The 12,794-nt window shown below is 32.1% G+C and overlaps 1 protein-coding gene across 1 annotated transcript in view; it reads right to left on the minus strand.

The window, feature by feature from the left end:
• Positions 1-12,794, minus strand: part of LOC123665557 — a 170,266-nt gene that overhangs the window by 64,351 nt on the left and 93,121 nt on the right. The window contains exon 3 of the mRNA XM_045599845.1: positions 1,484-2,023. Within this exon, the coding sequence (XP_045455801.1) occupies positions 1,484-2,023 (540 nt within the window). The remainder of the gene's footprint in view (positions 1-1,483; positions 2,024-12,794) is intronic.

Genomic DNA, 12,794 nt, shown 5'->3' on the forward strand with positions numbered 1-12,794 from the left:
TACTAATGTACGTTGGAGAAGACGTGTCCTGGAGTGGAGACTGCGTCTTAGCAAATGCAGTGTGGGACGTCCTACGGTCCTTTGGACCGAGGCCGACGATCTACGTAAGATTGGCGGTGTAGGCTGGATGAGGATGGCGGAAAACCGAGATATCTGGCGCGAACTTAGGGAGGCCTATGTCCAGCTGTGGACTGCAATAGGCTGAACTGACTGACTGATGTATATACATAGTTTGTATTATATGCATTGTTGTGATGTATTGTGAAGAAATAGACATCATAAATACAACCTTTGGAAGTATTTGCTACTTAGGGAGTAACTCGTAGAATTACTGTGACATTCATTCAAACCTGACCTATTTAAATAATAAAGTACTATAGATATACACAAAATTCGTTATGTAATCTCTTATCTCAATTCTCATTAATAAAACATTAAAGTACTTGCTGTATTGAAATTGTGTATTCTAATCATGTTTACATTTTGCCATTAAATATTATTGCTTTATCTTTCCAGATTAATCAACTATCGCAATCACGGTGTCAATAATTATTAAAAACTAAATACTAAATAAAAATTAACTCATAAATAAATCTAATATATAAAGATCTTGTGCCACAGTGTTTGTTACCGAACGCCGCCGAAATGGCTTGACCGATTTTTATGAACTTTTGTGTGTATATTTGATAAGTTTAAGAATGGTTGTAGGCTATTTTATATAAACCTATGGGATAATGGTGTCTCCGTGCATATAGCGATACAACGTTTACCGTGTCAGCTAGAAATCATCTATTATTATATCAAGAACGTAATAACTGCTCCGTAGTTACACAATGCACTTGTTTTAATTTCTCGAAGTTATCACTTTGCATTAACTGCGTTAGATAAGCCTTCGTGGGAAGCTTAAATGCTTTCACCTTACGTTAGATGAGTACATATTTTTTGCGTTCCACAAGAACAAAAGGAACATTGCAACGTAGCATAATACATATAAGCGAATTTAACTTTTATATCTCAAGATTTAAGCAAGAAAGTTGAATACTCGTTCGTGTAAGTTGCTAAGATTTGCTCTCTGTATCTTTCCCGGATCAGTTGTATAATGTTCAATAGTGTTGTCGTTTCTAGTTTTTCATGCATGGTTTCCCTTTTCTCTATTGATGTAAAATATAGGTGAATTATTAGCATAGGGAAAGGCAAGTTTCCAAAGCAATTAAAAGTAAAATGATTTTTTATTACTGACATGTGTTTTCATTGTTAGAAAGCTTTTCAAGAGAGTTTTTCATTTTATATGTTCAAATAATATATGTTATTTATCTTCACTAATTCTCATAAAATATGGTCATTTTAAGAATTTTCAAGAATGGAATATAAATTTAACAGGCTGATTATAATATCTGGCTTTCAAATGAATCACCATTCTACCTATTCAAAAATAATAGCTTAGGTAAAATTACAAGAAATATGAGCTGTTTTGGTTACTCACCGCATTCATCTCCTCATAATCCACTCCATGGGGTTGCGAATCATTTGTAAGTACTCGCCACATCTTCAGTCCATCCTTCTTCACTAATCCTTCTTGTTTCTTCAACACCAGCTTCAAAAGTCTCCCAAACGCCTCCAGCTCAATCTTATGCACATCGTCTCCCTGATCGTCCACGGGATGTTCTGTATCACCAACACTAACACTATCATTAACTTCACTAGAATTCGACACATTGAACTGCACGCTCACTGTTTTATTCAAATCTCCAATTATATCAATGTCTTTTATGTACTCCTTCGCTTTGACGAACATTTCGTCATTAAGAAGAGACGGTGGATTATCAGATTTGGTAGATTTTGAGATCTTCTCGTGAGGCACTTTGCCTGTGTTCGGTGAGTGGGAATTTGATGAGTGTGAAGTTGGGATATTCCGCCTTGAAAGGTGGTGCGTTAGGTGTACTAAATGGTACTGTGGGACGTGACTGTGGTGGTCCACATGGAAGACATTTCTGAGCTCGTCTGTCGTCATGTGTTCATGAATCTGTAACAATAAAAACATTTCTTTTTTATTACTTTATTTATACTTAGGTAATTGTACACATAAAATAAAATAATTTATATCTACTTATCATACTTCTAAAACAGGTAGAGATTGTCTAGTACAAAGGCTGTACTTATGGCTAATTACACCTATTTATTTTTGAAAACTCAAACTGTATTAATGTATTTCTGTGTAACGTATATAAATGAACACTTTTAAAAAAGTTTCCTCGACTACTACGTAGTTAATTATATTTATATGCCAACCAACCATATATTTAAAAAATTTAAATCAAATAGCACAACACCTTCGAGTCATTTATAAAAAGTCGTTCAATTTAAAACACATTTGTGCGGTAGGCTACGACACAACGATAAAAATAGCTGTCAGTTTTTTATACTATTTTTTGATGTTTACAATATTTTATGCGTTTTAAAACTAGTTTAGTACAATATCGGTTAACGCTACATCCGTATCGGTGTGATTTCGTTCGAATGTCACCGGTCCAACTCGAAAACCTTGGTCGCGGTCAACAGTACCTTACAGTCTTTCTCGTTATTAACATATTTATAAGAATATCGTTTCTACTGATCCTTATTAATAATACCAATCGAGCTGTGCGGGTATACTTGTGACTGATTTCGATTATATTAATGTAGTATTCATTTATATTCGCAATCTCTTCGAATTCATTAATATGGCAAACTTTGTAAAGCCATTTTCTATTTCGTGATAAGATTAATTAGCTTAAAAATGTCTTTCCTTGCCCTGATAGTAACAAAATATAATATCCACAGTGGAGCAGCGTGGTGGATTAAGTTCCGTAAATGCATATATATATATATATATATATATATATATATATATATATATATAAACACTGTTCCTTTAAAAGCTTAATAAATAAACGGATACCTAAGGAAAAATAAAATAAAAGTTGAATTGTAATGCATCTCAAATCTTGTATATATAAAACTATAAATAACATTTAATTTAAGCGAAAAAGCGTTTTGTAAACTCTAATTTTGATTTGATTACTTTTGTTGAATATTCATAAATGGTAATTCTAGATTAATTCTTCCAATAATTTATTTTATAACTCAGTTTATTAAGTATAACTTTTTAGGTAGTAATAAAAATAAAAAATTGGAAATTGTTCTTTCAAAATCTGGAATTCCGTAGATTATCCCGAGTAGAAATTTTTTCGTCTTCCTTATAAGGACTGGACCAGGCATGCCTGATCAGGACTAGATAAGGCATGTAACGCAGATGATTTGTCTGGACCTCCGAAGCCGGTTCGGTCCGGCCCTTTTAAAAAACACGAATGTATATTCTTGAAAAACTGGCGTACTGTGTGGCTACGGTACTAAAGAATATAGCCACCCCCTCTCTTCCCGTGGGTGTCGTAAGAGGCGACTAAGGGATAACACAGTTCCACTACCACTTTGGAACTTAAAAAACCGACCGGTGGCGGAATATCCATCCAACTGCTGGCTTTGAAATACACAGGCCGAAGACGGGCAGCAGCGTCTTCGGTGCGACAAAGCCAGCCCTGCGGTCACCAACCCGCCTGCCCAGCGTGGTGACAATAGGCAAAACACATGAGTTTTTGGCATAAACTTGTGAAGGCCTATGTCCAGCAGTGGACTGTAGAGACTGTAATGATGATCATGATCTGAACCGAACCGGGTCCTGATCCGGTATGCCTTACTATACTTGATTATATTTTACATCAGGCTATCCTTGTCTGGACCAGACCTGGTTCTGATAGAGCTTGCCGTATCTGGCATGCCTCATTCTATCCTGATCCGGTCCAGATACATGATCTGGTTAAGCCTGACCTTTTTCCGAGTCGGGATGTGTTTATTATAGACGTCAACTTATCTAATAATAATATAGGAGATTATACGGAGTTTACTAAATTAAATTTGTAGTTAGGTGCAAATATATGCAAAAAAAAAATTGATTTCATTGACTGTTACATTGATACACATAATTGGAATGCCTTTGTGACCGGAAGTCGTCTAAGGATGACAGGTTTTTTAGATCAACATGACTTTAATAACATAGTATTGTAAACACAAAACAAATAAGATAATGTTATATAAACAAGCAAATATCGCTTCTATTTACTAAGGTATGAGTTTCTAAATCTTTTGCAATATATTTCTAATAGAGACACAATTGCTACGATGTCTGTACAGAATATTTTTCACACAGTAGTTTTGGTTACAGAATTATAGCTCTTATATTATTTATTTAGAAGTGATAATAGCATTTTATATTTTACAATAGACGAACTAATTATATAGTGTTAAGAGTCGCTGGCCTCGATTGTGATCCAGTTATGTTATGTAATATGATTAGAACGAGTTCTTTCCATGCTAAAAATGTTCTAAAGAAAGCTAATATCGCCTACTTATTGTCATGATGTGATTATTCGTGGGTGACAAGTAAAATTTAATTAAATGACTTCCTTATTTATTTAGTGACACTGTCATAACTCAGAAAGTTGTCGACAGACAAATAATATTACAAGGATATGCAGTACAAGTTTTGTCCTCTTCCGAATAATATATTCATATGGATGTTAATTAATTTCCTGATTCCTAAATTAGAATGAACTATTTATAATTTTCTAGTTGATTGTAACCTGCAATATCGCTCTGCTGGGCAAAGGTATTTTTCTTCATGTAGGACAAGGAATGTTCTAGTTGGTCCATATTCATTTTTGTTTTGCGATAAATAGCCTGATCGTTGAGAAAGGCTATATTCGAGAATTGGCTAGCTATTTTCAATTATGTTGTTCTCACGGTCAAATTCCTAAACGCACACATAGCACGCGAATTTAAGTCACAGACTTTAATAGTAATCACGGGAATAGTAGGGAAAAAGTAGTAGGGTTGTCGTTACCAAAAGCGCACAAAGATCACCCTATAACTTAAGTTCTAGGTAATAAAATTTTACTACAAACTAAAATAGCTAAGCTATAGTTACTTTGTAATGTATACTTACTTGTACTTTGTAATGTGTACTTGTATATTAAATTCTTGCATTTACTTGTTATCAGGCGAATGTATTATTTGTGACCTATGATACAAATGCCGTACAATTCAAACTTTGCAAAACAATGAATTCTAAACTTTATCACCTAAAACACAAGGTCGTATTACCTTAAACTTGAATCTTAGAACCATTCTTGCTTCACAGATATGTCAGAAATGTAGCATCTAAGCAAGGAATTCTGACCTATATGTTAGTAGTAACAGGGATTAAAATGCTTTGTTATGTCTTACCTAACTTTTACAATAAGTGCTTTACATTACAAGCAAAGGCAAATTAAGATTTCGTTGATTACGAGTCACGAAAAGTCATACATTGGAACCAGTGGGTAGGTCGTGTCTAGAAAGCTGAAGCGAAAAATAAACATGCGAAATATTTTAAAAACTAAATCACGGTATAAAACTTATGTATTCAGAACCAAATCATTATTTCGTACAAGGCGCAGGATCCAAATGCATCTATTGTTACAGTTTTCTATCGAGTACAACAAGACATTTTAATTTAATCTAATATATAAAATTCTCGTGTCGCGGTGTTTGTAGTTAAACTCCTACGAAACGACTCGACCGATTCTCATGAAATTTTGTGTGCATATTGGGTAGATCTGAGAATCAAACAACATCTATTTTTCATCCCTCTAAATGTTAAGCGTAGTGGACTACGCTTCTATTCTTTATTTTTTTATTTTTAGATAAATTATTTATTTTTTATTTTATTATGATTTGGCGTTGAAAAATACATACAACCCAAAATTTTCACTCTTCTGCCACCAACCCCTATTTTTAAATAGCGTTTAGCGGCAAGACAACGTTTGCCGAGTCATTTAGTATCTATACAAAATTTACGAAATATCTCCTAGACACACGTGTTTCAGCTAAATTTTACATCCGTCCTCTCTTATAAATTCTGTTTAAACTTAAGATAAGTCGGATTAATAATGACACAAGACAATGCTTTACGTAAGCTTACTTTCTTATTTGCACGCCAAGAATATCTGAAACAAATCAATGTAACGTAATACTAGTTCGAATAGGAAACCAGTTAGGTAATCTGGGTAAGGTTTAGCACATTGAAACAGATTTTAGACCTTATAACCTAAATATAAAGATGAATATCGTTAAAGCTCATTATAATTACGTGACCCCGTGTAAAGGAACCGAATATAATAGACAATGCCTAGAGATCTAGGAAATTGTTATGACCTTAATTATTATCGTGACAAATTATGAGAAGTCGATAGTTTTTGTGCCACAGGAAGTTGGGAAGGTAATGAGAAATGATTTAAGTTTCAAGTGTACAATGTCCGTGTTGTTGACATAAGATTCTTAATATTTACAACAATATAATGATGATCTTTAGTGTGTTTACTCGGATCTATACAATCATTAATGAAAACATCGTACTGACATTAATAATTTCTTCATATTTTTACTTCATTGTAATTTTTTTTTAATTTTAACACCACGAAAAATGTTTTTAATATGAGTGTAACAATCTTAATATTAAATAAAATAGCTTGAAGTGAAGAGATATTATGTAAATAGTATTAACTTATCGTCTAATGATTTGCGATGAAACAAAGTAAAGACCTTAAGTAAATAATAACTAAACTAAACTGTATGTACTTGACAGATGTTATATTAAACGCAGTGTAAAGATATATCGTTAACGTACGTGGTTTTAAATGTTTTATTTATTTATTCATTTATATTTATTTGCGTAAAATGAGTCGCTATATAGGTTAATATTGTGGAAGTAAAACTTCTTTACGGATTCTTGACTGGGGGAGTAAGATGGTGAATGCGTGACGAGAGCATTACGAAAAGTGTGATCGGGCGATGCGAACGGAAGTTGAGAGGAAGATATAAGTTAAATGGAGCTAAAGAAGTTTTATTTCTGTCGTGTAGGTAGACCACTTGGTTTTTAATGAATTAAGGTTATAGGTAATTTGAATTGGTGTAAAGTTATTTTTATTACCACATTTTCCTTCAATTTTTTATCTAATTTAAATGTAATATATTACAATTTTAATATAATATTATTCAAAAAACAAAGTGACATTATTTAAAATAATATCATTTCGTTTTTCGAATAATGAAAAAAATAGTTTTTTTTCTTTTATATAACAGCTAAGATAACCTTCTACAACCAACACATTACTCTTAGAACGTGTACAAACGAACGAATTCTAACGTAATATTTTTATGTGTTACATTTGTCACGGCGGCGGCGTTGGGTAGAGATTTTCGCGTGGGTATGCGAATATTTTCACCGGACTTCAACGAATTACCATGACTTTTATAGCCTAAGTCACTACACGCATTTGACAAGTACAGTTAGTTAGTAATAGTTTAGTTACTAGTTACTGCAGTTTTAGTTTACCATAAAATTTTTGGGTTGTTTTAGGTTAAGGTGTAACAATGTAACACTTACTATTTTACTGTTTTCAAAATTAAATCGAGACTAATCTCAACCGTTCTTTACGTGTCATTTGCGGAATCAACCATACTCCACTGGCATAACTGAAAGCCATTTAACTCATCAATCAATGCGTTTGACCGATATTCGTACTTGTATAAATGTTTATTTCTGCTTTGGGTGTGCGTAATTGTGTCGGAGAGCAAGTAAAGCAATAATTATTAAGTATTGGGAAATTATCTGTCAACCAGCAATAGAGCAGCGTCGTAGATTAAGCTCTATACCTTCTCCTATACATAAATGATGCCTTTGTCTAGATATGGGACGTTTAAAAGCTGGTACACTTAATTTATTTGATGGCAAAGATGTTGATTGAGTTCGGTTAAGTGTTCTTATTGCTTATACATTACCAGCACAAATAAAAAATTTAAACGTTTTATATTGTCATTATTCACGAAACAAAAATTTAATATAATAAAGGAGAAGGGAAATAAAAAATAAATTTATAACCGATCGTAAAATAATAAAATGCGGTTAAAATTGCATTATAACAAAACTTACGCGTAATTGAAACATTGTGTCGATAGTTTCTTTAAAAAAGACCTTGGTGTTAATAAATTAATCCGTTTGCCGAAACGAAAGTTAAAATAAATCATGATATTGTTGCTATTGAACAATAAACGGTTTTTATACATTGAATTGTTACGTTTCGTTTTATTTTTTAAATATTTTGAACAGTCTCTCGTCAGAAGGTCTTGTTATATATAATATATTATTTATTAGTTGTTACATTATTAACATACAGCTTAAAATTTCAAAATTGCAATAAAACCTTTTTATTGTTAAATATTGCGTTACTGACTTTCGTAAAAAGGCTCGATGGATTTATATGTCAGATTTTTAGCATATTTATAGTTAAAGTAAAATAATGTAATTTATTAGTTAACATATCGATTACATACAACATAAAAGTTACATTATTGCACAATACAATCGTTTTATTGCTTCTCTTTTTCATATGTCAGAATTTTTTAATTATAAAAAAAATGAAATATAGAATTTATTGGTCTATACATTCTTTACATAGAAATCAAAAATAACAATATCGTAGTACAACATATTTAAACATTTACAGATAATTACAGAAAAAATCATTTCCGCGTGGAATGGTAACAACAATGTTGATATTTTTCCTTCGCATCTACAGTTATTTAGATATAATTAAACTAGGCATTTTTTAAGTTCAATTTATTTTTACGCAGATTTAATCTATGATTTTTTTTAGATGTCACGTAAGTAAATGATCAATTAGAATTTATTACAAAAGAAAGAAACAAGATAGGTATGTTACTAGTAGATATATAAATAAACCCCTCTGTACTTTGAGTGCAAAATCACATAAGGACGAATAGGTATAGGATTGCAGAAATAGGTAATTATATTTTTTTAACGTTAACTTTAAAAGATCATAATTTCCTATCTATAATATAAAAATGAGTCGCTAAATGTGTTGCTAAGCGCAAAACTCGAGAACGGTTGGACCGATTTCGCTAATTCTTTTTTTAAAATATTCCTTGAAGTACGAGGATGGTTCTTACGGAGAGAAAAATTCAAAAAAAAAATTAAATTTCCTGAAAAAGTCTAAAAACAACACTTTTCTATACTCCCATACAAAAGATTTGTGATAATACTTAAGTCAATTTGAACTTTAATACCATACGATAAAGTTTGTGTTAGGCGATACGAAGTTCGCCGGGTCAGCTAGTTATCTTATAAAATCACTAATGTGGTTTATTGATAAAAAGACGCTTCACACTCAACCACCACCCATTTGGATTTTCTCCTGTGTCGGGGGCCCGGAAAAACACAATAGACAAGAACCAATGTCCAGACTATGAAAAATATCTATATGGCCAACTATAATATAAAAATGAGTCGCTGAATCCGTTGCTAAGCGCAAAACTCGAGAACGGTTGGACCGATTTCGCTAATTCTTTTTTTAAAATATTCCTTGAAGTACGAGGATGGTTCTTACGGAGAGAAAAATTCAAAAAAAAAATTAATAAAATTAAAGAATTCGCCGGGTCAGCTAGTGGCCAATAAAAACATTTGTTATGTGTTAGTTAGCGCAACAGCTAGTGCTAAGATCGCTGCACTAACGTCAAATAATACTTGATGGTGCATAGTTATATTTCGAAATTTCTTTAAAAGCATGCATTCTTCGAATTCATAGTGCAACATTTAATTATTGTATTCACTAAGGATTTGACAATGAAAAGTCCTTGATATAAAAGATTGAAGTTTATAAATGATGTTACAAAAAAAACAAGTGCAATTTTGTTGTTATTTTGTTATTAATTTAAGCATATTTTTGTAAACTTATTTGAAGGATTCAATATGAATATGTAACATAAAACTAGCTCACATTTAATGTCAAGTTCGCTACCATGTTGATGACTGGACGTCAAACTATTTTTAAATAAAGAATGCCAAATATTCCGCTATTAATCTGAATGAATAATAATAATAACAAATATTCCGCCGTTTCCTATTAAAACATATCGATGAAATTTAATATTTTCACACAAACCCAATAATTTGAACGTCCGCCATTCTACTAACAGCCTTGCAATATTACAAAACTTTAGCACCGCTGCAAAAAAAATTAACTTCAGCTTGGCTGATTATTTTCAATTGGAGTTGATTTATTAAAAAAAAAAGAAAAATATTGACAGCAAAATTGGCGCGACTGCGTCTCATCTGACATTCGATGCGCTTCCATCTTAAGTTGGCGGCCATTTTTACACGACCTTGCTCCAGAAACCCACCGGTTCGTGTCGTAACGCGTCGGTGAGAAAATTTCGTCTATCGGTTATTATGTTATCATTATTTTTGCATTATGGCTTATTATGATTTATGTGTTTTGGGATTACCATTTATATATCCATTTTTCTTGTGACAATATTTGAGCATGCTAACCTTATAACCGAGTTCTATATATTAAATTTTATATATTTAGAAATATCTTAAAGATATATATTATATAAAGATATATATTATATAAATATATATATATTTATATATATTTAGAAATAGCTTAAGTATAGCCGTTCTATTGTAGCATGTAAAAGAGCGGTGACGAAAATTCTATTGAAGCTGGAAGTAACGGGTTTGATTTCTTGTTGCTCAGAGAGGATTAATGCTTTTATATAGATAGACAGAACTTAATGGGTATGGATAAAAACATAGTTCTTCAGAAAGTCCTATTTATTATCGTATTTATTTACTTTTCTTGTTGTAAGAAATATTAATCAACCGAAGTAGAACAAACGTGTAAATGCGTAAAAGTAAAATTTAATGAACTATTTCAATTCAATAAGATATTTTTATTTGTATGTATATTTTTATTTGTATGTAAATATTTTAATTTTGGGTCCAGGCTAGACAAAAATTTAGGCATATTTAACAAAACCTTTGAATTTGCAACAAGAAAAAATTGAAAGGAATAAAAATACACATTTTGACAGTATTATAATGCGACCAGCTATTTAGGAATTATTCAAAAGAGCCTTTCACAATGTGAAGGCTTCGACGACTGAGTCACGAAGCACAAAAATGCACTCATGCTTTGTAGCGTGACAGGGGGAACTTTCTATAAAGCAATGAATATATTTTAAGTTTTCAAGAAATACATAGTACCTGGATTGGAAATATAGGCATACTTCAAAATTCGGTTGCAAGATTCTATCCGAACAAACACGCATTCATACATACATTACATACAAACATTACAAAAAAAAATTTAAAAAAAAAGATTAAATTCAAATTCGAATACCTCCATTAATTTGAATTTACTGCAATGAAACTGATAGCGTAAATTTGTAGTACACTAAGCATGATTTTTCCAAGTTTTAGTTTGTAGGTACGAGTACCTATGTATAACTGTTGGAAACCCTTATTGATAAATATATACAAATATTTTGGCACAGTCACCTATTTATTAAGATTTTGTACTAAACATTATATTATACATAATTACGCTTAGTGTAATAATATAATATTTTTATGTTGTACAACAGAGTATTTAAATAATATCTATAGAATTTAAAACACGGATGATACCGCGAGAAAATACAAGTTGATTTTAAGTCATATTTACACAACCCCCTCTCTTCCCGTGGGTGTCGTAAGAGGCGACTAAGGGATAACACAGTTCCACTACAACCTTGGAACTTAAAAAGCCGAGCGATGGCGGGATAACCATCCAACTACTGGCTTTGAAATACACAGGCCGTAGATAGGCCCTGCGGTCACCAACCCGCCTACCCAGCGTGGTGACTATGGGCAAAACACATGAGTTCACACCATTTTTGGCTTGAACTTGTGGAGGTCTATGTCCAGCAGTGGACTGCGATAGGCTGATGCCATGCGACACAAAGTTAATTGTAATTCCTGACAAAATATTTTAACTGAAAATGTGGGTTGAAAAAAAAAGTTGTCTTAAGTTATCCTTTTCCCATAAAACTCTTTGGCGGTTGTTGTTTACAGTCAAGTAATTTATGAATTTAAGTAGGTACACATAGATCTGATAAATACCTTATGTCATTAAGGGTTGATAAATTCTTATTTTTCAACATCAAATCGTAGAAATTTTTTTTATGTAGGGTTCGGTCGACAAACAAGCGTGCGGCTCATCTGATGCTAAGCGACTACCGTAGCTTATAGACGCCTGCAATACCAGAAGCATGGCAAGCGCTTCGGCGACCCTAACGTCAATCCTCCCCAGGAGCTCTCTACCTTACTCACCACAGGAACACAACACTGCGTAAAAACATTATTATTAGAGTAGTGTAAAAGTAAAAAGGTTTAATTATAAATTGTAATAAAGTAAGTTTTTTAAAAATTTATTTTTGGCTTTCGACTTTCGCATCAATATTTTTACTATTTTCGATTTAAAATGCACAAAATTAATATGCGCACCTTATGTATAGACAACCCTATGCAGCTTACACAAAAAGTTTCTAAGACCGGACATACACAGGTTTTCTTGTACAAGACCATAACCACACCACATAAAAAACAACTTCCTTCAAGCCAATTTTAGAAAATTCGTAAATCAACACAAAATATAAATAACATCTAGTTTTTTTTTTTTAAATTTTAATTATAAATTATTTTAATTTATGAGAAAGTACCACAGTTGTGTAATATTTTACTGAAATCGACGGGACACATATGTCTCTTATAAAAAACTAAATTAAGGATAAGGATACATAAAGCATAAAGGATT

This window comes from Melitaea cinxia, chromosome 24 (assembly GCF_905220565.1).
Source record: "Melitaea cinxia chromosome 24, ilMelCinx1.1, whole genome shotgun sequence".
Lineage (NCBI taxonomy): Eukaryota > Metazoa > Arthropoda > Insecta > Lepidoptera > Nymphalidae > Melitaea > Melitaea cinxia.